At 50.3% G+C, this 24,625-nt stretch overlaps 1 protein-coding gene across 8 annotated transcripts in view; it reads left to right on the top strand.

The window, feature by feature from the left end:
• The window catches only part of LOC105470569 (protein tyrosine phosphatase receptor type E), a 181,586-nt gene that overhangs the window by 133,498 nt on the left and 23,463 nt on the right, over positions 1-24,625 (top strand). For 6 of the 8 annotated variants that reach the window (XM_024789393.2, XM_071068924.1, XM_071068925.1 and 3 more), the window contains 8 exons: positions 3,392-3,507; positions 8,655-8,754; positions 9,029-9,102; positions 10,813-10,949; positions 16,401-16,491; positions 21,254-21,330; positions 21,992-22,028; positions 23,407-23,504. In XM_024789393.2, the coding sequence (XP_024645161.1) occupies positions 3,399-3,507; positions 8,655-8,754; positions 9,029-9,102; positions 10,813-10,949; positions 16,401-16,491; positions 21,254-21,330; positions 21,992-22,028; positions 23,407-23,504 (723 nt within the window). In that variant the 5' untranslated portion in view covers positions 3,392-3,398. Of the gene's footprint in view, positions 1-3,391; positions 3,508-8,654; positions 8,755-8,824; positions 8,949-9,028; positions 9,103-10,812; positions 10,950-16,400; positions 16,492-21,253; positions 21,331-21,991; positions 22,029-23,406; positions 23,505-24,625 lie in introns of those variants that run through there. The other 2 variants (XM_011722709.3, XM_011722729.3) reach the window with 2 other exon arrangements.

Raw genomic sequence — 24,625 nt, 5'->3', positions numbered from 1 at the left:
TATCCCCACCCTAGAGCCCCCATTCTCCTTGTCTCAGCTGATGAATGATGCTCCCTCCCACCCCAGCTCCCAAGATGGAAACCCCAATACCTTTGCTGCCTCACTTTTCACCCACATCCCACTGATCACCACTGCCATGGACCCTACCCTTGAAATCCTTCTCGACTCCCTCCCTCCTTTCCATTCCCATTGCCCCTGGCTTGGTCTTTCTTAAACACACATTGCTTAGATCAATACGTCTCAAATGTTGATGAGCAGAGGAACCACCCAGGAACCTTCGTAAAAGGTGGGAGGTCTGGGACGGTCCTGAGACTCTGCATTCCTCACATGCTCCCAGGTGATGCTCAGGCTTCTGGACCACTCTCCAGCCGCAAAGGCTACCCTGTGTCAGGAGCTGACGCGCGGCGTCCAGGGCTCCCTCTGGAAACTTTCATGGCGACTCATGGCTCGTAGCCAAGGTTTTTGAACTTCAGCCTATATAAAGCCATTATTCCCCAGATACTCTGATTTCTTCCATCTGGAGTTGGGCACAGGAATGGGCATCGTTCCTTCGTGCCCCCAGGTGACTCTAATAATGTAGATTGTTAATGGAAAAACGAGCCCCTAGGGCCAAGCCAAACTCTAGCATGGCATTGAGGGCTTACCCAATTCCTTTTCAGACTTTTCCTCCTCACTCTTCTTCTCCCACGTACCGGAGAACCGTGAACTGCCTGGACAGTGGGTCCTGTCTGGGCTCCCTTCGCTCCTCTGTCCCCTGCCTGCATCTCCCTCTGCCTTCCATCCTGGATGACTCACTCTACACTGCATTTCTGGGGAAGGTTTCATTAACTGCGTAGAGGAATCATTGCTCCCTCACCTTTGCTCCTTGGCACCGTGGCCTTGTCTCCGGAGCATGGGAGTGGGGTATCAGGGTGGCTATCCTTCTGCCTGTCCTTCCTCCTCAATGAGCCACTTTAGGGCAGAAACAAGACTATATTCTTTGCATCTCCAGGGCCTACCTGGCTGCCTGACCCAAGGACTTGCCCAGTGAGGAATATTAAAAAGACATCAGATGGAATAAAAAGACAGATTTATAATGAAATAGATAGCAGGTTGACGGTTGAGGGGAGTAAATATACAACCTGCTTTATCATAAATAAACTCCTTTTCTCATATCAGTCCTGGAAATCACATGTAATTTATGCTCTACATACTCAGCATTTGGTAGGCTCACAACACAAACGGATGAAATACAAATCCTTAAAATTCTGCATGGTTTTAATCACTGTTTCAAGCACCATTTGGACCAGGTCACTCGTGCAAGCCCACTGAGAGTGAATGGCCAGGGACTAGCAAGTTGTCATTGGCTTTAAAATATAACGGGGACAGAGCCGGGCTCCAGCGGGTGGACAGGCTTTGAATTCTGCAGGTTGTTGCCCACTGCCGCTCGTGTCAGGAAAATCACCTGCGGCTCCCCTGAGCACTTCTGGACCTCAGATTCTAATAGATGAACAAAATGATCTTTGTCTTTCTCAAGGATGTCAGCCTCCTCTTAGATCACTGAGCATTTGAAGAGGAGGGTTATCAAATTAATGCATGAGATGAGACAATGTTTCAGCTAGGAAGTCTGCATCTCTGGAGTTGTATTAAACCAATTAATATTCCCCAATCAATTACTCTGTAATTTACTCAAGTATATTAAAAGTATTGTGGCAGTGTGCAGTAACAGATTTTTAAAAACAGTGTGTGCCTACATGGGCAGAGCTGCCTGTTGTGGAAGGGCCAGGGCAGCTTGCAGCGGGGGTGAGGGCTTCTGTCTCCAGGGTTCCTGGGTTCAAATCACGGTTCCTCCATGTCCTCCAGCCTGACTTTGGGCCAGTTCTTTATCCTTCGGGAACCTCTGTTTCTCAGCCCTGTGGGGTTATTGTGCAGATAATACAGATATAAAATACCCAGCACATAGTAGGTGCTCATGGAATTATTTGTGTATATGGCTCATTTTACAAATCTAAAATGTGTATTTTGGAAATTAAAAAAGAGGAAAGAAGTAAAAGTGCTGATTGCCACCATCGTAGTTGTTCTGGGCTAATTGTTATAATGTCCTCATAATGGTTTCATCTTAATAGTGGTGATTACTGAAACACAATTAGGATTTTTCACACTCATTCAGATATCTTCTCTAATTACAAGCATTAGTGTTTAACATGTGAGCAGCCGGGGAATGGATGTTTCTTGGCCTCAGTTCTGAAATGGGGTCCATTTGCATCCCTGAGGGAGGTCTCAGGCAGGAGAGGGCTGCTGGTGGGGACAGGCTGACCTTGGATGGGGTTCAGGGGGTGGGGAGTGGAGGGGGGCACACCTCCACTGCATGTCTGCAATGTCAACAGCAAATCCCATTCAGCAGGTGCCACTGCCCACCTGCACCTGCCAGTGAGGCTCTAGTGACGGGTTTCCACACCACCAAGCAGTCACTGCCACATTTAGTGATGCTCTGATGTTCTGGCAAAATGGAGTGCCAGGTGAAGATCTGAGGTGATGGCCCACGGGTCCTCAGCATGAAAGAGCCTTTTTCTGTGCTGAGCCACTTTACAGTCTGGGTCTGCCCCTGGGCATTCCTACGCCCTACCCCCAATAAACATTCACCTGCATCCCAGGGTACTCAATTGGCTCTGTCAAGATGAGTGGACCATGGCCCCATCCTTACAGAGGCAGCTTACCTCCACTTCACCTGAGAGTTCAGACACGGCCAGGGTCAGAGGCAAGGGTCAAGCTGCAGCCAGGCAGAGCATGCTGGAGCCAGACCAAGCATGCAGGAGCTAGACTGAGTGTGCTGGAGCAGCGAGGAATAGAGAACTTGGCTGCAGCCGGGCGATGAGGCTGCCTGAACTAGGCCCTGGAGGATCGACGTTTCCCAGGCAGAGTGAAGGAGGACGAAGAAACAGATTGAAAAGCAGTGTCTTGCTGGGTGTGAAGAGGACAGCTGGCTAGAGAGCAAGGCTTGAATGGGAGGGGTAGAGTTAGCAGGGTGAGTGGAGGGTGGATGGTAGAGGGTCCAGGACACCAGGCTAGGTCACCCAGAAGTGATTTCTCCTAAGTGGTTCCGGGGAGGGCAGGGGTCTGGGATGAGATCGCCCTGGGTTCCAGTCCCCGACCTGCCCCCACTAACCATCAACCAAGCGGGTCCTCTGAGTCCTGGTTCCCTCCTTTGAGTGAATGTCCATAGTCAGTGACCGTATCCCCCTGGTGTTGCGAAGGCTCAGTGAGATGATCCGTGAAAGTGACAGGCAAACGTCTTGGCTCAGAGGAAGCCCTGAAATGAAGTTGGCTCTTATCCTCATCATCACTGCCCGGCACCGGAGGGTCCCACTGCTGCTGCTGGATGACCTCTGAGCCTGTCCCTGCCTCTCTGCAGGTCCACCATGGAGCCCTTGTGTCCACTCCTGCTGGTGGGTTTTAGCTTGCCGCTCGCCAGGGCTCTCAGGGGCAACGAGACTACTGTCGACAGCAACGAGACCACCACGACCTCAGGTAAGGACCCATGCCCCTCTCCCTTTCCCTGGCTGCCTCCCTTACTGCCTCCTCCTGAGCTCCTGGGACCATTCAGAGGGTGAAAAGGGGCTTAGGGTAAGAGAAGAATGGTGTGGCTCAATTTCTTAGTGTGCTTTTCATAGTTTGTGCCTCTAACAACAGGAAGGCTAAATAAGCTAGTTTAGCATTTGGTTGTTCAGCAAAGCTTAGTGTTCTAGAGGTGTCCCATCTACGACCCCAGCTGAGAGTCAGGGTCAGCCTTGGCTGGAGGCGGGAGAGCAATAGGGTTAAAAATCCTCCAAAATCCCGTTGTGCAGAAAACCAACCATGAACATACATGGACGAGGCGATGTGACAGTTAATGTCCCTGATGTGACAGTTAATGATATGAACTAAAGAATTATTCTTAGGCCAAGTGCAGTGGTTCATGCCTGTAATCCCAGCACTTTGGGAGGCCGAGGGGGCGGATCACGAGGTCAAGAGATCGAGACCATCTTGGCCAACATGGTGAAACCCCATCTCTACTAAAAATACAAAAATTAGCTGGGTGTGGTGGTGCACGCCTGTATTCCCAGCCACTCAGGAGGCTGAGGCAGGAGAATCACTTGAACCCAGGAGGTGGAGGTTGCAGTGAGCCGAGATTGCGCCGCTGCACTCCAGCCTGGTGACAGACCAAGACTCTGTCTCAAAACAAAAAAAAAAAAAAAAAAGGAATTATTCTTAATATTTTAGGTCAGATATTGGCATCATGGTTAGTTTTATTTTTAAAAAGAAGAGTCCTTGCCTTTCGAGATACCTGCTGAAGCGTTCATGAGTGGACTGTGATGTCTAGGCATTATGCAGAAAAGACAAGAGGGAAGTGGGGGTGGGAGCTTGTGAGCAAAGTCACACCGAGGGCCCCACATGATTTTCTAACCCTGGACAAATGTCCTGCAAATGTACCATTGGTCCCAGGAGGAGGAAAGAGTGAAGATTTCTGGCAACAGAACCTCCAGTGAGGAGAGCAGTTCTAAGTGCCCACCTGTCTTTTTCCTCTTCATGTTGAAACCTCAGAGACATCTAAAACCCCAAAAACGAGAGACCAGAAGCTGCCAGCAAATATAAACTTGCCTCTTTGCAAGCCAGTCCTTCAGGGGCAAGTCACTGATGATTCAATGAGTTATTTCAACCCACAATCCCGACTTTTCTTCCCAATGCAAATCAACTGGCCACTTAGAAATATCTGACAAACTGCCTGGATGTCCCCTCACATCCAGGAGTCACAACGGCAGAACATCCATTTGCGCAACAGTGGGGAAGAATCTGCCCGGGTTCTGCAGACAGTCCCTCAGGTGGCTCCGTGGGCACCAGCAGGATGACGTCCACTCCACATCTGAGGCTTTTCAGTTTATTTGAAAACAAAATTATTGGCTCCCATATTGCCACAGACATGGGGTGTTACTTTCAGGAGAAGGACACTGTTATGTGACCTCAGCACCCAGAGCAGAACTAAATGTGAAACTCACACCTTGGTCCAGCCTCTGCCAGGGCCTCAGCGTGCTGAGCAAGGCTGCTGGTCCACAAGCAAGAGGGAAACGGGCCTCGGGTTATAAGGCGCAGATGGGCTCCTTTGACCTAGAATTGTAGAAGGGAACCTGACCCCGTGAAGTGCCCTTTAAATCTTCATCTGACCCCCGGAAGAAGTATGAAGGACCATTTCAGATGATAACACGTTGCCACAGTGTGCCAAAATAACAGGAAGCTGTTTCATTTGTTCATTGAACAAATTATATTCAGTACTCATCCAGACACATTCTTTTACAGAAGGAATTGAAGGTAAATGTTTACAAATTATATAATAAAATAATATGTAGAAGAACACAATGGAAACATGAGTAAAGAATATGACCAGGCAGAATACAAATATCTAATTATGTTTCACTAATCATGAAAAGATGCTCAACTCTCTAGAAATTAGAGAAATGCAAGTTAAAATAACATTATCATTTTACCTATCAGATAGACCGAAATGAAAAGGGTCGGCAATATCCCAGAGAAGAGAAATTGCTCCATTGCCCACTATGGGCAGCATTCTGCAACCTTTGTGACACCAGGGACCAGTTTAATGGAAGACAGTTTTTCTGTGGAGTTGGTGGGGGGTGGGGGTGAGGAGGGCATGGTTTGGGGATGATTCGAGTGCATTATATTTATTGTGTACTTTATTTCTATTATGATTACATTGTAACATACAATGAAATAATTATACAACTCACCATCATGTAGAATCAGTGGGAGCCCTGAACTTGTGTTCCTGCAACTAGACGGCCCCTCTGGGGGTGATGGGAGACAGTGACAGATCACCAGGCATCAGGTTCTCTTAAGGAACAAGCAACCTAGATCCCTGTCATTCACTATAGGGCTCGGGCTCCTGTGAGAATCCGGTGCCACCACTGATCTGACAGGCGGCAGCGCTCAGGCGGTAATGCTTTGCTCACCTGCTGCTCACCTCTTGCTGTGTGGCCCAGTTCCTAACAGGCCACAGACTGGTACCCATCCGTGTCCTGGGGGGTTTGGAGACCTCTGCTATGGATGAGTGTAGAAGTTGGAAACTTGGGGCTGCCAACTTGGCAATTGTGTTAAAATGTAACAGGCGTAGAGGCTAACATAGAAGCTATCCTACAGAAACACTTTTGAGACACAAAGATATATATATATGTGTGTGTGTGTGTTGCAGAACTGTAGGTAATAGCAGAAAAGTTGGAAACAACTTAAATGTCCGTCCTATTTTGGTCTATCCAAAAAGTGGAATCCAAGCAGCTATTAAACAGAATGAGGAAGCTTATCTGGGCTGACGTGGAAACTCTCCAAGACAGACAGCCGTACCAGAAAGGCAAGCTGGAGAACTGCCCCGCGGTGCATTTCATCTGTTTCTTTCATATTTAATGTGGCTATATGGGGACGTGTCTTAAAATTGGTAGCACTTCACAATTATAATCAGTATCATTTTTTTTCTTTCTTAGTGGTACTTAAAATAACGATACTTTTTACAATCCGTGAAGCTTTGGATGAAACGAGAAGAGTAGTATGGTCTATTTATTTCCCAAACCTGCATATTTATGAACGTAAATTTATAGAAGAAAATGTCAGGAAAGATACGCTTTGAAATCTTAATTATGTTTAACTCTGGCAAAGAGAACAGGTTCCTGAACATTGAAAATTTTAGGCCAGAGTGAGCTGGGACCTTAAACCATTGTCTGTGCACCTGTCCTTGAGTGAGCCACATCTTTCCAGCATGGACTTGCTCCGCCTCTAGGGGCCCTGGGGGAAGGAGGGCTTGGCATGAAGGTGGGAGAGGAGAAGAGGGACGGAGATAAGATGGGGGCCGCAGTGAGAGCAGCTGTGCCCTGGGGCAGAACTGAGGTGGTCCCTGGAAGACCCCAGCTCTGGGCTGGAGCTCAGGATGAGCTTCCTGAGCAGAGGGTGCTGGGTGGTCACACTGTAGCCAAGGTTGCCTTTGTCTGCTCCAGAGTCACATTCAAGCCTAAGGTTTTCAACTTTCAGGATCAGATTCTGTATAAGCAAACATGCACACACACACACACACACACAAAGTTGCAAGTGTACATACGTATAAAATCAGTGTGAACATACACACACACTTTGCTTTGGGCAATAGCTGGACAGTCATTCAGGAAGAAGGCTGCTTCAGGATGACCACCCTGGGGACTGGTCACCTTGACCTCTGTCCCACCCCGTCGGAGCCACGACAACATGAAATGAAAATAGACTATGACTGGAATTTCCTTCTCAGATGCCTCCCGGCCTCCTGTCTGGACCATGTTGGTGCCCAGAGGACATGTTTGTTTTCTTCCTGGTTCACACCATTTTAAAAAATTGTATTTCAATTGAATTTCTTACCAATATTTAAAAATCAGAAAATGTTTACATAAAAATATGAATTTCTTCTTTAGGAAAGTGGGAAGAACTAGGCACTGTGGGCACCCCTTGTGCTTGGCCCCAGTGGGCTGGAACTCAGCAGTAGCCGTCCCTGCAGGCAGGACACGGGGAGTCCCCACTCCCGCCCCCACTGGCCTCCCCGCGCCACCCGGGGATGTTCTCGCCTGCCCCTTGGGTTGGGTTTCTGATCCTGATCTCTGGCCTCCTGAACAGAGGCAGCTACTACCCCAATCGTTGCCTTCCAGGGGCTTCCCCAGAAACCTGGGCGCCACGGCAGTCATGCTGAGGGCCTGTTCACTCAGGGCAGAGTAAGGTTTGCGCTTTGAGGCATCCAGGGCCTCTCTGGGTCCGCAAGAGAGGAGTCCAGTGGGCTTCTTGGAGGTGGGGGCCTTTGAGATTGTCCTCGAGGAGTGGGAACATTTTGGTGAGGAGGGGGCTGTGTGGCCGGCTGGGGAGGAGCAGGAACAAAGTCCGACGTTGGGAGAGTGGGTGGGGTCCAAAGATGGCAGCGAGGCCACCAGGGCCCCTTGGAATTTGGGCTGGTGAGCCAGGGGCAGGTTCTGAGCAGCAACAAAACCGCTGAGCTGGGCCTGGAGCTGCGGTCTCTTTCCAGGTGAGGAAGGTCAACCTGTCAGGTACAAAGGACAGAGTAAGAGGCAGGTGGTGGCTGGGCACTCGGCCTCTGACACGTGGAATCGGGACCTGGAGGCTCTGGAAGGTGGGGTCACAGTGCGCTGGGGCCACAGGCCTCTACCCAGCCCCAGGGGCTGGCTGCCTCCCTATGCCAGAGCTCCTGCCCAGCCCAGGGGGCCCGAGAGCTGAGCCATGCCAATTCAGCCTCCTGCACTGTCTTAGGGCCCTGCAGTGGACACCGGCCCCTTCACCCTTCTCCAGCTTCTTAGCAGGAGAGCCAGGCAGCCAGGCAGCCAGGCCGTGTGGGGGTCTGCGGAGCTCACCCCTGTCATGCCTGCCCCAGGGATCTTGGACAAGTCACCTCACCCACTCCTCAGACCTGGATTCTTTCTCTGAATCAACAGCAACAACCAAAGCTACTTCTCTGTTATCTCGTGGGGCCTTTTCAGGATGATGGGTCCACTTTGCAAACTATAGTGTGGGGTTCTGGTGTCCAGGAAGAAGAGCTCATGGAGGGGGACTCTTGTGCAAACTGTGAAGCGAGGTCAGGGGTTAGGGTCTTTCTGCTTCTCCTGCAGGCCCTCCGGACCCAGGCGCCTCCCAGCCACTGCTGGCCTGGCTGCTACTGCCGCTGCTGCTGCTCCTCCTCGTGCTCCTTCTCGCCGCCTACTTCTTCAGGTAGGAGTGTCCTGGCGCACTGACTTGCCCCAACCAGCTCAGAGGAGGAAATGAGCCTTCTGATGCTGCGGGCGTGGGCCGTGCAGCAGAGGGCAGCTGGAAGGCTGGGTGGCTGGGCCTGGGAGACACACAGAGGCCAGGCCTTAGCACGGCTCAGCCATGAGCAACAGGAGTAGCTTTTCCCGGCTCACCTGGTGGGTATCACTGTGCCGAGCGCTGTTGGCTCTTAGGGAACCTGGAAGTGTGGAAACCTAACAAGTCCTGTGTCTCTAAGGTTCAGGAAGCAGAGGAAAGCAGTGGTCAGCGCCAGCGACAAGAAGATGCCCAACGGAATCTTGGAGGAGCAAGGTACAGAAGCTCCTCTCTGGCTGGGGCTTGGGGGGAAAATGTGTTCTTTTTCAACAGACACTGACGTGCTTTCTCTCTTTAACATTCAAAGTAAATTTTGAGGTGTGCCTTGCCACTTTCATCTCACTTTACCTGGTATGATGCTGTCGTTTAGAATTTCACTATTTCAAAACTTTGAGGATCATTTTTCTCTCTGGCGTGACACGGACGTTTGAGACATTTTTGTTTGTGGCTTTTTTTAGAGAGACTGTTCATATCCTGTCATTTTCACAGGGTGTTGACATGTAACACTTTTCAGTGAGGCCTTACAATGGTTCTCAGATAAGACTGTCTGGCTCATAAACTATTCAACTGGGTTTGTACTGCTTTAGGATCAAGCTGGAGAAAGGGACTCGCTCTACTAAAGTGCTTCATGTTTACAGAGCATCAGAGTCAGCTGGGAGCATTTCCAACTTCTCGGTCAGAAGTATAGTTTCTCACTTGTTGTTGCTACTTACAACGGAACATTGTTTTTCTCTCCATACATCGAGATGAGATGACCGAGAAACGTGTGTAAGGCAGAGGCCACAAAAATATTACTTCACACCCCAGTGACTACAACTTCCTGGAGTCAGCTTCCTACCTAACTGCAATCAGTTCTATGGTTTGGGGGAACACACGTGCTGTCAGACTAAATTAGACTCTTCAAACGGACCTTAGATAATTAAAAGAATATCACTAACAAGGACCAGCTGAAATGGAGCCTCCCGGTGCTTGTGGGACCCGAGCCCCTGGTTAGATGATAATGTGGCCCCAGGTGCTGTCTTCCTGCCCTTGTTCCAGCCCCCGGTTCCCTGCCCTGCACGTTTCAACGGCAGGAACGGGAGGGAAGAGGGTGCGGCTGGTGAGTAGCAAGGCAGCTCAGCGTCATTCATTCTGATCCTGTCTGTCACTTGGAGGAATGAGCTTTGGGTGAAGTTTTTGACTGGGCTTCAGAATGGCTCTGCAGGTAGGGACAGGCCCTTTTGCAAGTGTGACAGCTGGGTTATCGTGCTGACCCATGATATCATGCTGGGTTGTCAATATCAGCTCATCCTCCAGGAAGAGAAACACATGCCCATGACTGTTCTTGCCTCTCATTCCGGACCTGGGGAAGGAATGTGTCCAAGAACTCCCTTATAATGTGTACTTCTCCTTCTCGATGCCCCTTGTCACCCTCCCCAGACGAGGGTGCTTTTCCCTTGGAGCTTATGGGGTTTGAGGAACCAGGAATATTTGTTATGAAGAAGAAAAGGCTGAGAGAGACTGTTCTGAGTTTGCTCCCAGAAGCCATAATTACTCTTTCTTATTTCCAAACCTGGAAAGCTGAGCTGGAGAGTGAGGCAATCTTGAATCCTTTTTTAGAAGGAACAGGGGCTGGAGGGAAGGAGAGGCAGAAGGGTGGGTGGATGAGTGGCCTAGGGAGGGGGACAGGGTGTCTCCCATGAGGGAGAGCAGGTGACACTGGGCAGAGGGACGCCTGTCACTTGTAAATGATGTGGATGCCTCATAGGAGTCGAGTGTTTGGAATAAGCTGCTCGGGACCCGGCTTAGCCCAGCTATGTGATTTGAGAGAACCGTTCCAGCTCCAGCCTGGTCATTTCTTCAGGAATGTCGTTGGTCAGCTTGGTTACTCAGTCACCTGTCCAGGAATGTGGCTCAATGGCCCCCATGTTTCTTTTGATCCCACAGAGCAGCAAAGGGTGATGCTGCTCAGCAGGTCGCCCTCAGGGCCCAAGAAGTACTTTCCCATCCCTGTGGAGCACCTGGAGGAGGAGATCCGTATCAGATCCGCTGACGACTGCAAGCAGTTTCGGGAGGAGTTCAACGTGAGTGTGGGGAGGGGCCCCCTGCTGGGTGCCCTGTGGTCAAGACCTGTGAAATCCAGTGTTAGAGTTCAGGAAGAATTATCCCAAAGACTCAGAACCCTTGCATTGGTTACGACACTGTCCCATGAATGGGCGTGGGAGGAAACCTGGTTTGTGGCGCAATGCCCTTCGCCAATGCATATTTCCTCATTTATAAGATGAGACAGTTGAGTTAGAGGTTTGTGAAGCCTCTTTCCACCTCCCACACTCTGAGTGTCAAGTTTTAAAATCAACTGTGACAGAAACACTGTTATCTCGATAATGTAGAAGGCTAGGGCCTGAGCACAGCACAATATGACAATATCATGGTGAAAGCAACAGAGCCCCAAACCATCCTTTCATGGCTTCTGAGAGCTGGAGCATCTAATCGGAGTAGGCGATGTTCCTCTTCTGAACCACCACCTCAGCATTAAGGAAGCAGCTGTGAGCTGCCTTGAGGGAACACAAGCTATATCTGCTTGTGTATCAACATGGGTGGGTGGGTGGATGGATGGATGGATGAGTGGGAGGGCAGATGGATAGATGGATGCATGCATGGATGAATGGATGGATGGATGAGTGGGAGGGCGGATGGATGGATGGATGGATGGATGGATGGATGGATGGATGAGTGGGAGGGCAGATGGATGGATGGATGGATGGATGGATGGATGGATGAGTGGGAGGGCAGATGGATGGATGGATGATGGATGGATGGATGGATGATGGATGGATGGATGGATGGATGGATGATGGATGGACGAGTGGGAGGGCAGATGGATGAATAGATGGATGCATGGATGGATGGATGGATGAGTGGGAGGGTGGATGGATGGATGGATGAATGGAAGGGTAGATGGATGGATGGATGGATGGATGGATGGATGGATGCATGAATGGATGGATGCATGAATGGATGGATGCATGAATGGATGGATGAATGAGTGGGAGGGCAGATGGATGGATGAATGGATGATGGATGGATGAGTGGGAGGGCAGATGGATGAATAGATGGATGCATGGATGGATGGATGGATGAGTGGGAGGGTGGATGGATGGATGGATGAATGGAAGGGTAGATGGATGGATGGATGGATGGATGGATGGATGCATGAATGGATGGATGCATGAATGGATGGATGCATGAATAGATGGATGAATGAGTGGGAGGGCAGATGGATGGATGAATGGATGATGGATGGATGAGTGGGAGGGCAGATGGATGGATGGTTCATGGATGAATGGGCAGATAGAGAAGTAGACAAACAGATATGAGGATGTGTTGTCTTGGATTTTGCTATTCAGTATTTATCCTTGGTTATGTTTTGAATTTTATGCATCTTCACCTTCTTGCATGTGGCTGTGCTGAGTGTTGATCGTAAAGAGGATAGGTTTTCAGCAGAATTGCTGACTGGTCCTGGCTATGCCTGTTGCATGCTGGCCCTGGCACATCAGTTAATCTCCTTGAAGTTGTCTTCCACCACCTAGGAAGGGGCAATGGAGATGGGCCTGTCTTATTTACCTTGAAGTTGGAATGGGAGGCTGAGACGATGGATATTGTAAACAAGTGTTGTGCAGTTGTTATATCTGAAGATGGCATGAACTCTGCTGCAGACATGGGACTTAACCCAGAAGCAATGTGTGAAGGCACGGGAAGGTGGTGGCACATGTAAACTGTACATTGCTTGTTTTTTTTAGCACAAGACTCCTCTGCCTTTATCTCGCTTCCTTTTTATTGTTTCCAAATGTGTCCCCTTTTTTGGAGAAATTAGGTCATATTGAAAGACAGCTTCAAGCACTATTGTGTTGCAATCTCTCAGCCTGACAACAGACCTTCTCATTTTCAAAATAACTATCCAAGTTTTCAGCTAGCAGATCCCCTTCCCCACCCTTCTTATCCTGTTTCCCCTTGCACTTTTGTTTCCCCAAGTGGCAGGGGCTGGGCTTGCTGATGGGGGTGTCTGAGTCAGAACCAGCTCAAAAGTGGGGGCCACTCCCAGGGAGGGAGTCCGGGAATAGGGTGGGGTAGGTGAGACATTCACCCCAGGCACAAAATTTAAGGCAGCACCAAAAGCTCAGTAGTGGGATAAATGATATTTTAACACAACACTTAAAATATCAAAAGTATCAGGAAAGGTAACACAGGAAAGGTAACAAATAAAATGTCAAAATGGATGCAGGCAGCCCCTGGTGAAGAAAATAGCATGACCATAAAGGAAGATAGGCTTGGGCTGACGGTTTTTCCCTGTTGCCCTGGGCCCTGATACATATGGCTTGTCACCACACAGCTACTCACCCTGCCATTAGTTAAAACTTTCATATTTTGTTCATCATAGATTTTGTGCCTTGATTTGGACTTTCAAAAATATTGCATTTGAATATAATTTCCCCTGGTTTTGGAATTTTGGGGGTACCCCATTAAATTTTGCACCCAGAGGAAGTCCCTCATGCTCTTCTGCCACTGTGTGGCCCTTGGCTGAACATTGGAGTCCCTCTGCTCAGTGACAGGCAGGGTAGAGATGCGGTGGAGGGGAAGAACACTGGACCCGAAGTCAGGATCACGGAGCCTGATCCTGTGTCTGGGGAACCCTGGGGGAGCTGCTTTTTTGTCATTGTTTCGTTTGTTTGTTTGAGATGGGGTCTCACTGTGTCTCCCAGGCTGGAGTGCAGGGGCCTGATCACAGCTCACTGCAGCCTCAACCTCCCAGCTCAAGTGATCTTCCCACCTCAGCCTCCCAAGTAGCTGGGACTATAGGCATGTGCCACCATGCCCACTGACTTTTTACTTATTTTTTGTAGGGATGGAGTCCCACTGTGTTGCCCAGGCTGTGCTTTTTCCTCATCTGTCCAGTGAAGGGCTGGCCATGTCCTGAGACCATGTTCATGCAGCACCCGTCCTCTGAGAGCACTGGAGCCTGCCATGGCCAGCTTTCCCTCGGATCCTAAGAGGGACATGCTCCCAACCCCATCTTTCTTTTCTCTTGCCCTCTGATCTGAACTCCTCTCCCCAAAGTCATGAAAGGGAGACACTAAAGGGAGACACAGGAGTCTCAAAGTGGCCGATCCAGTTGAGTTTTGACATGTGTGCATTACCAATTCAAAGTGCGGGCAAACTTGGTGGGGATGAAAAGGATTTGGTATTGGGGTCCGTACAGAGATTGGCTCACGGCAATCTCTGCCTCCCAGGTTCAAGCAATTTTCCTGCCTCAGCCTCCCAAGTAGCTGAGACTACAGGTGCCCACCACCACGCCCAGCTAATTTTTGTATTTTTAGTAGAGACGGGGTTTCACCATGTTGGCCAGGCTGGTCTTGAACTCCTGACGTCAGGTGATCTGCCCTCCTCGACTTCCAGAGTGCTGGGATTACAGGTGTGAGCCACCACACCTGGCCTAATTTATCTTTTCACAGACTTTATTTTAGAGCAGTTTTAGCTGTACAGAGTAATTGCACAGAAAGTACAGAGTTCCCATATGCCCCTTCCTCCCCTGCGAGCAGTTTCTCCTATGATTAGCTTCCTGCGTTCGTGTGCTTCAACTGCTGCAACTGATGAACCAACACTGCACTGTTGTTACTAGCAGAAGTCCACACGTCAGGGTTTGTGTGTTGTGCGTGCTGTGGGATTTGACAAATGCACAGTATCATGTACACACCATCCGGTATCACGCCTCCTGTGTATTTTCAGTGCTGGGGCCAAAAAAAGCTTTCGCGCGTAGAAAAAGAGAAGGCTTTAGAATTTTACCACAGATGTCAGGCTTAGATTAGGTCGAGAAGGTCAGTATGAAGATGGCTCTGATGAAGAATCAGGAACTACCCAGGCGGCGTAGGTGCTGTGGCTGGGGATGAGGCCGAGAACCACCCATCACCCTTGCCACAGTGCCGCCAGGCAGGTCCCTCCACATAAGCCACCCTCTTGCCTCTGCTTTTTGGAAGGGCCTCATCCTGTGGCCATGGGGTTTGGTGGCTCCAAAGCAGAGGCAAGAGGGTGGCCTATGGTGCCCCACCATGGGCACCGGCTGGTCAGATCTGAGTCTGCAATTGGAGAAGCTTCCTGCCCTCGGGAGAGGAAGGCTCGGGACACCTGTGGGCGGCAGGTCAGGCCCTGCCCCGCGTTGTGAGCAAGCCCAGGCCTGCATGACTTAGATCCAAAGCTACACAGTGAGGCCTGCTCCGCTCTCCTGGGTGGTTGCAGCGGACCCCTCACATTCTCCCACATTTGAAGAAGTGGGCATCCTCCTGGTGGTCTGGGCGCTGCTCCAGGCTCCTGCCCCTTGCTCGCTGGGTGACCCTGGGCAAATCTACAACACCTCGCTTTGGCTTTCAGTTTCCTCACCCATAAAACGGGGACCATCCTAGTATCACCTAATAGTAGGTGAGTTGCGAAGGCTGGGGCAGATGACCTGGCTCCTTCCACCGTACCTGGCACACTGAGGCGCTCGATGCATATTGATACATGTTACTGGAATCCCAGTGGCCCCGGGTCCAGCCACTGGTTGGGTGTAATGTCAAAGGACAGGACTCAGGGCTTCAAGAGGATCTTCACACTATGCATTGTGGGGAGCTCACCTGAGCAGCAAGCAGATGCAAGACAGCTGGAGGTGACCAGGAATCAGAGGTGGCGGCTCCAGGCGGCAGAAAGAACTAGAATTCAGGCCACTAGAGTTCACACTCAGCTATGTTGCTCAGAGGGGATAGGGGCCCGGCGGCATTCCTTTCACACCTGTCTTCCCTGACTGGGACAAAGGAGTTAGTTAGGGTAGTGCTTCCCAAAGACGTGTGCACTGAAGCCCTGGGGATCATGGTAATATTCCTGCTGATTCTGTGGGTCTGGGGTGCGGCCAGAGAGTCTGCATTTCTAAAAAGCACCCTCCCAGGCGTGCCCATGCCCATGCTCTGGTCCACAGAGCACGCCTGGAGTCTTAAGCAAGATCAGGACTGTATCTAAGGCCGTTTCCCACCCCTCACCTCCCAGAACCACTCTATTCATCCTTCAGCCCCAAAGTCACAGCATCCCACTGTAAATCCTCTGCGTGCCTGTCCTCGCTCCCCCATCTCCCAGTTCACAGCTCTGTCGCAGTCAGTTCTTACCAAATCACAGGCGCCTGCTCTAGGCCCGGGCCTGTGGGCCCTGAGATACCATGGAAACGCAAAGGCAAGTCTCCACCTTCATGCAGTGTAGGGTCTGGCTGATGAGACCGTCACTTTGACCACACCGCTGTTCACCCCACAAGAGAGAGCACCCTGGGGAAAGCCAGGGTCTGTGTCTCCTTCATTCTCTGCCCCGTGCCTGGTACAAGGTCTGAGGCAGAGATGGACTATGGACAGCAGGTAGTTTGCTCCACGTGTTTTCGCAATTCCTGTGTTCAGTAGGGAAACTGACATGGGCATGGTGCTTGAAACCATCACATTTCATACTAATGCTACATTTTCTTCCAGTCATTGCCATCTGGACACATACAAGGAACTTTTGAACTGGCAAATAAAGAAGAAAACAGAGAAAAAAACAGATATCCCAACATCCTTCCCAGTAAGATTTTATTTTATGTTTTGCATGATCAATGGTGTTTGCACTAAACTCAGCTTTGCCTTGCAGCTCCCCATGACTGCGGGCCATTCCTTTGCTCAGAGGCCAAAGATTGAGGCCCCAAATCTGTCTAACTGCTCAGCGTTTGCACCTAGGACTCCAGAATGTTCCTCTCTAGGTGGCAGTCTCCCCGCACAGGCCCTGGGCACCTTGGTTGCTGGTGGGTCTGGCTGCCAAGCCTGTGCTTACTGTTGAGACCTGGGCTGCTTGGGGCCCAGCAGGTAAGGTGCTGTTTCGTGGCCATGGGTGCCAGCTGGCAGGGCCTCTCCTATGGAACTCAGGCCTGGCACCCAGTCTAGGCCTGCGAGTGGCCCTGGGCAACTCCCTTCCCTCAGACTCAGTGCTTGTGGCCACAAACTGCAAATCCCTAGAGTTGTCTGGGGTCCTGGACCAAGGACAAAAATGACAGAATATGAAACTTGTAGGTGGGCCGCAGCTTTGTAGGAAGGCTCTGAATCGACCTGATTTAACCCCAACAGTACAAGTGGGCATGGGTTGGGAAGCATGGGTGCCAGAAGGTGGCAGGGCCAGGGAGCAGATGGATGTGTGCGGGGGCGTGTCTCGGTGACCTGGGGGCAGCTTTCACAGCCTGTCTTGGTGCCAAGACAAACCCTGTAGGTTCTGAGCCGCCTTTGTAAGAGCTGGCCTGGGCCAGGTGCTGTGGCTCATGCCTGTAATCTTAGCACTCTGGGAGGCCGAGGCAGGTGGATCTCCTGAGGTCAGGAGTTCAAGACCAGCCTGGCCAAGATGGTAAAACCCCATCTCTACTAAAAATACAAAAAATTAGCCAGGCATAGTGGTGGACGCCTGCAATTCCAGTTACTTGGGAGGCTGAGGCAGGAGAATCTCTTGAATCCAGGAGGCAGAGGTTCCCATGAGCCAAGATCACGCCATTGCACTCCAGCCTGGGGAACAAGAGTAAAACTCCATCTCAAAAAAAAAAAAAAGATCTGGCCCAGCGGCGGGGGTTGGGGGGTGCAGTTCGGGATCCTTCACCCCACCTGGGCCCCTCCCATTGTCTGCTTTGCCCATGAGGCTAACAAAATGGCATCCTCAAAGGGCTCCACTAAGTTCAGGTCTAAATCCTGAACCTGCGGCCTCCCCCTGGTCCACAGAGGGAGTCACCCCACCCTGCCAGGGCCTCGGTGGGATGGAGGAAGGCAGCCCATGTGGGCCCCGGAAGGCTGCTCACTGCTGCATTTTTCGGACTAGAATTGACTTCACCTGTTCTGTATGTCAGAGCAGCTACGGTCTATCCGATCTGTGGTCTGTCCAAACTGTGCACTTTTTAGAAATAACTCTGTCTCATTTTACATGCATAGGATTGACATGTGGTTTTTACAAAACTCATTGTGAACCCATGATCCAATGAAAACTGGGAGAAATCCGTCAACTAGTCTTTCAGTCAACACATATGTGTAGGGGTGGCCAAGGCAACACCAGAAAGATGGGTCAGGAGGCCTTGACAGTGGCTCAGACCATGGCTAGATCCTGCACGCTTTGGAGGGGATTTGTTGCCAATGGGTGGAAGATATCACAGAAAGAGGGGAGGCAACTTACATGGCTTGAGCAGCTCAAAGGAAAGGAAGGCTGTGGCAGGAGGAGGTCTGAGATCTTTAGAATAATTTGTGTCAAATGTGGGATATTTCGAAATTAGTATCAATGCTTAATTTATTACCTTAATTGAGTGGTTTTAAGTTGTGCCTTGATTTGCCAGCCATACGAGTTAAGAAACCGCTCAGTGCTAAGCACATTCCTGAATTCCTCATTTTTCTCAATCAGTAAACCTTCATCCCTTAAAGGTAACATCATATTGTTAATTAAGACTATTTATTTGGCACCTCCATGGAAGCAGAATCATGGCCAAGTGTGGGCATTACGTACACCCAGTCCCCTCCTCAAGGTGTGATGGCCCAGGGCAGAGCAGGGACCTCACCTAGGAGTCCCCCACCTGGGAGAGGCCCGGCCCACCCACTGCAAGTCTTCTCTGAGCCACATTCTCAAGTCTTCTCTGAGCCGCGTTCTCTAGGTTGTGCTACGGGAGTCAGTCAGCGTTTCCTCCAAGCCTGAAATCGTAGTCAGATTCAGAATGAGTTTTTCTAGCTTCCCCCGTAAGATCTTTCCCCTGCTCCTGGCAGGAGCACCACACCATGGGAACCCCAGGGCCCAGGCAGCCTCCTGGGGCTGGGGGACTCTGCCGTGTTTCACACAGGTGGAAAGACGGGTTTACAGAACAGTGGCATGGAGACGCTGTGGCCTGGTCAAGGATTAATGGGGTGGCATCTGGCATTAGCTATCAGGAAGACTTAAGGCTGAAGGGACATCGGGCAGAGAGCTCTCGGGGCTGCTCATCCGCCCCCAGGGTGACATCCCCTAGTATCACTTAGGGTGGGACTGAGAGTCACCTGGGGGAGAGGGGAGAAGGGACCCAACTTCCCCAGCCCCTGGCACCTTCCCTGTCTTTCCCAATCTTTCAACAGAGTCCTAATGTGGCCCTTGGCTCTGGGCAGGCCTGTGGCCCTGGGGAGCTCTGGGGTCAGAAGTCAAGGTGCTTTGCATGTCAGGCAGGCTTGACTTCTGCCTATAGAAAGACTGTGGCTGATGGCAAGCGAGGCCTCTTTTCTGGAAAAGTGCCAACAGCTGATAATTTTAGGAACTAATGTTTTGAATGTGAAGTGTGACTTTTTAGAATAAAAAGACAGGAAGCTCTTAGAAACTGCAAGATTCTAAATCTAAGCAGAAGGCTATATTTTACCCTGTGCTTTTCTATAGCTGTTCTCAAAGCATAAACCATTCCAAATTATTTTCAACTAGTGTAATGTGTTCAGCAGAGCTATTTCTGCCTGGGCATTGCCACTCCCTGAGCAGGAGGGTCTCACAGTGAGGTCTGCAGGACTGTAAGTTTGGGGTCTGACTCCCTGGCCACCCTGTGTGGGCTATGGCTGTCTCTGAGAGCGGTACCTGCCCTTTCTCTGCAGGGAGCCAGACGGAGCTGGCTTAGCCATCGGGGATCCCAGGCCACTAGCCCGCGGCCCGCCCAGCAGCCTTCCAGGTGAAGGTGAGATAGACAAGGCATGACCTGGGGGCCACCCGGCTCCGCATCACAAACGCCATAAACACACACAAACGCCACAAACACAACCCACCCTGATCGAGGACTAAGCAGAGAAAGCAGGGAGAGGACCTAGAGTTACTCAACACTGAGGAAGGAGGCTCTAAGCTTCTACCACGTGCCAGACTCTGTGGCCAGTGCAGCATAAACGTCCTCAGAACAGGCCTTGTCCCAGCCTGGCCCAGCTGGATGTTCCTGGGAAAGGTCACAGAAAGAGCAGGGCCAGGCCTACAGCACTTTTAGAGGCCCATGAAAACGTCTTCATTTCTCTTCAGATCACATACAAAATATGCAAAACCCATTCTGGAGTGCATCTTTTCACTAGCGACCAACCCAGTCCTAAGATAACCTTCTTGATAGTTCTATGGAGGAAGGTGGGAAGGCAGAAGTGACTGCGACCCACAAAAGTCATGATGGAGCCCTGACGTGTGTATACACACACACTACACACACACCACACACACCACACATACTCCACACAAACATACCACACACACACCACACACATACACACCACACACATACCACACACATACACACCACACACATACCACACACTACACACATACACAACACACACACTACACATACACACCAAACCCACATGCAGACATTCACACAGCACACACTACACACATACTACACACATACACCATACACACCACACACACCACACATACACACCCACATGCACACCACACACACAATACACACACACCACACTCACTACACACATACCACACACACTATACCACACACTACACACCACATACAACACACTTATATCAAAATATACACCACACACACATCATACACACGCTACACCACTCATACCACAAAAATACACACAGCACATGCCACACTTACATACAGATACCACAAACGCACAACACACATGCTTGTACCAGTATACACACCACACACATCAGGCTCACACACTACACCAGTCACACCACAAACATCCAGACGTGCACACACACCCCACACACAGCACTCCACGGTCAGCCTTCCACCCCAGAAAACCGCTTGTGCAACAGGCTGGATCTACCAGGCACTCCTCACTGTGCGCTCGCCTTCCAGCCCTGGGGCAGACTCTGGTGGTGGGACTGAGGGTTAGAGTCCCCGATCCTAGACCCCCACATCCACTTGTCCTCGTGGGGCTGGTGCTCATTTCCCTGGGAAGCCTTAGAGAGTGGACCCAGTTCTTCTGTCCTGGGGCTCTTTTAAGTGCATCCACACTTGGCAATACTGGGGCCCAGTGCACGGTTCATGAAATACAGCCCTTGCACTGCAGGGGCCCAGCACATTCTGCTGTTCTTGTCTATGTAATGACCCAGCGGCCTCCGTCCTGGGGACTGAAATCCTACCCTTGTCGGCATCCCACAGCTGAGACAGTCCGTGTTCACCAAAGCAGGTGCATCCTCTCTCGGGACACCAGTGGTCTCCATGGGAACGTTGAGGAAGAACATCTCTGCCACCCCCGGTGTGGCCGTGAAGCTACTTTTTCCCTTCCCAGGAGCTGACACTGCAGATGAAGAGACAGCACTGTGATTCCTGGTCCTAATATCTTGGCTTTGTTTGGGTTTTTTCCAGATGACCATTCTAGGGTGATTCTGAGCCAAGTGGATGGAACTCCCTGTTCAGACTACATCAATGCTTCCTACATAGATGTAAGTGGGCAGAGGTTTCCTATTCCCCTAGCCCAGCTGAGGCATGACCAGTGAGCACTTTCTTGTCTGGTGCCAGGAGTGTAAATTGTCACAACCTTTCTGGGCAGTTTGGCCACAAGCACAAAGGGCACAGAACTGCCCATGCTTTACAAGCTAGCATCAGCATCTGGGAATTTGACTTCGAGAGACAGCGATAAGCACAGAGGATGTTCATTGCAGCATTACGTATATTCCTGACCAAATAGAACAGGAAGCATGGGCACTTAAACAGATTGTGGTAAAACCATGTGCAGTGGATTACTAGAACTCCATTTGTATTGATCTTTAAGAGATCATTTAATATAAATTATAAAATTCTCATTAAAAATGCAACATAAAATAAATTGTACATGTTCACCCAATTAGAGGACAGAATGTCTGCACCTCTCTACTTGTGTGTGAGTCTGGGAAAGGTTTTGCAGGAAAACAGACTAGAGAGGGGACGTATGAAATAGGATTTGTTATTTCTGGAATTGCTGGTGAGTTTTCTTTTCTTCTTAACATTTTCCTGTGTTTTGCAAATTTTCCATGGTGAATATGTATTGCTTTTCTAACAGCAACAACAAATCCTTTCAGCAAAGATAATTCTGAAAAAATATAAATCTGATGTTATTTTTTCTAGGGTTACAAAGAGAAGAATAAATTCATAGCAGCTCAAGGTAAGCTTTTTATTAATTTCTGAACGTATTTTTGGTAAAATGATGTGAATAGCTCTCATTTCCTTGTCTGTAGGCCAACAAGACCAAGGACTTACATTGGATTTTTGTGCACATGTTTACACCTAACAGACACGTTAGATATCCATTCACACAACGGATATGTGTATACAGTCAGAGAAACACACACTTATTCCCACACCTATACGGTGTGAACACAGGGCATGCAGTGGCCCCGGCTGCCATTCCAGCATGTTAATACTTGCATCAGGTAACCTTGAATTTCTCTCAGCTGGCTGAGCCCTACATGGCCCCAAAGTTTGGGGGTGGGTAGTAGGGTGAGTAGCTTTTCAGATCAAGGCCATAACCAAGAAGATACTTCAGCCGTGAAAACATGCCCTTCACCTTGCACAGGGCTGGCTCTCCCTTGTGTGTTGAGTACTGAATCCAGCATCACTCCGTTCCACCAGAGGTTGTCATCTGCAGGACCTGGTGCACATGCAGTTAGGTATCAGTGGAGCTGAAACCAGATTCCTCAGACTTCCTTACTCTTAGGCCAGGAGTCTTTAGGGCAATGAGCTCTGAAATTCACCGTGTGTCAAAATCACCTGGGAAGTTGTTAGAAATGCAGAATCTCTAAGAAAAAAGGACACGCATGTGCACATGCAGAGGACATCAGGAATGTGCCCAGCTGGAAACCCCAGGAAACCTGACGATCCTGGCTGAAACAGATGAAAGCATGTGTTTCTCTCTTGCCAGCAGACACCCACAGGGAGCCAGGCCAGAGTGGGACAGCAGCAGGGCCAGGGGCTTCCTTATCTCCCGGCCCATCCCCCTCAGCATGAAGCACTTAGCTCGGGGCTGCAAAATAGCCGCAGCTCAGACAGAAAGTGGACAGGGGCAGAGGACTTTCTCCTAGTGACACTTTGTCTGTTGGTCAGATCCCTTCCGGAGGGACTTTAGCTCATATCGTATTGAACAGCACCATGCTGAGAGTAAGATTTTGACAAAAAGGAGGGGATTGGGAATGCAGGGGGAGGCCGGCCAGTCTCTGCCTCTCCCGAGGCTTTCATCAGCTCTCCCACACTTGGCTGTGGACCCAGCCCTCCTCTGAACCCTGCTTCTTACCTGTGAATGTCATAACTCAACCTGGGCCCAATTATCTTGCCCACTGAGGAGTTCCTAGCTGGAGTGGGTGAGTGGCAGGACAGGCAGCCCCTACCGGTTCTGGAACACTTCAGGGTATGACGTGTGTGTCCCCAACAAGCCTGAGAAGGGAGTGAACAGCTATCCAGGGGCCAATGGCCAGGGTGCCGGGGCTGGGACCCCAAAGTGACTTCCCTTCATGCCTTTTGACTCCGGAATTGTCCTCTACACACAGGCCCCAAACAGGAAACGGTTAATGACTTCTGGAGAATGGTCTGGGAGCAAAAGTCTGCGACCATCGTCATGTTAACGAACTTGAAAGAAAGGAAAGAGGTGAGTTCCAGGCATCTGACCCCGGTATCACTTCCTTTCAGCTGCTGCTGCCGGGCTGGGGATGCTCTTACCACTTCCCCTTCCTACTTCCCTCCCTTCCTCCCACTATCACTGCAGAGAGCACCCAAACACATGCAGTGGCTGACAGCATTTTCATCACGAAACAAATCCCCTGTCTCCCCAGCATCTCCCTGTTATCTAATCTGTGATAACACGATGACACAAGAGTTTCCTTTTTTCCCAAGTGAGAGTGGCCCCCGGCCAGCCCCAGGCTCTGCCTGCCTGGTGGGAGACATGAATCTTAGAAGTTAGAATTTTAGGATGTTGAGCATGTCATGCGGCAGACCTCAGACTAGAAATGAACATGATTTCACGCTTATTATCCAGACTAGAGAAATGCATTTGAAAAACATGGTATATTGAAGAAATGTTGATTTGTCATCCAAATATATTTAATTAGCTGTTTCTAATTCAAAAAAGGATGCATGTACATTATAAGAATTTGAATCATTGACAAAGAAGAAAAGTTGAACTGATTCGTTTCCTAATGTAACAAGTACTCATTAGCATCTGCTGTGCTGGGCCAGCTCTGTCCCAGGTGCAAGGAATGGGGGCTGAAATTCAGGGCTGAGAAGTGGGGGCTGTGGGAAGCCTGTGGCGGGGGGCGGGTGTTGAGTGACAGGCAGGGAGCCATGCCATAGGCAGTGAGCTCACTCTCCAGAATGAAAGAAGAACTGGGAGCCGGAGGGACACTTGCCACAGGTGGGGCGACAATTAGGAGGCTGTGCTTCTGGTGTGTTCTGGCTTGAAGGCTCAGTTCAGCGGGAGCCATGTGTCCTGCCCAGCCCGCTCAGGGCCTGCTGTGTCCTGAGCTCCTCAGTCATCCGCTGGCCTGGCCCCAGCAGTTCCCAGGCATCGTAGCGAGGACTGTGGGGAAGGGCTGCCATTTTTAGATGGGACTGCCAGGCCGTAGGGAACTCAGCTGGGGCAGAAGATGGGTGGCAGGCGCCCACAGGAAGGGCAGGCTGGGAGGTGCTCTGGTCCCCACAGTGCCACCTTACTAATTGCCACCCAAAACACAGGAAGCAGCCTCCAGCCACCGTTTCTGGTCAGGAATAGGG

The sequence above is a fragment of the Macaca nemestrina genome, chromosome 9 (assembly GCF_043159975.1).
Source record: "Macaca nemestrina isolate mMacNem1 chromosome 9, mMacNem.hap1, whole genome shotgun sequence".
Taxonomy (NCBI): Eukaryota; Metazoa; Chordata; class Mammalia; order Primates; family Cercopithecidae; genus Macaca; species Macaca nemestrina.
This window is presented reverse-complemented; position numbering and strand designations above follow the sequence as displayed.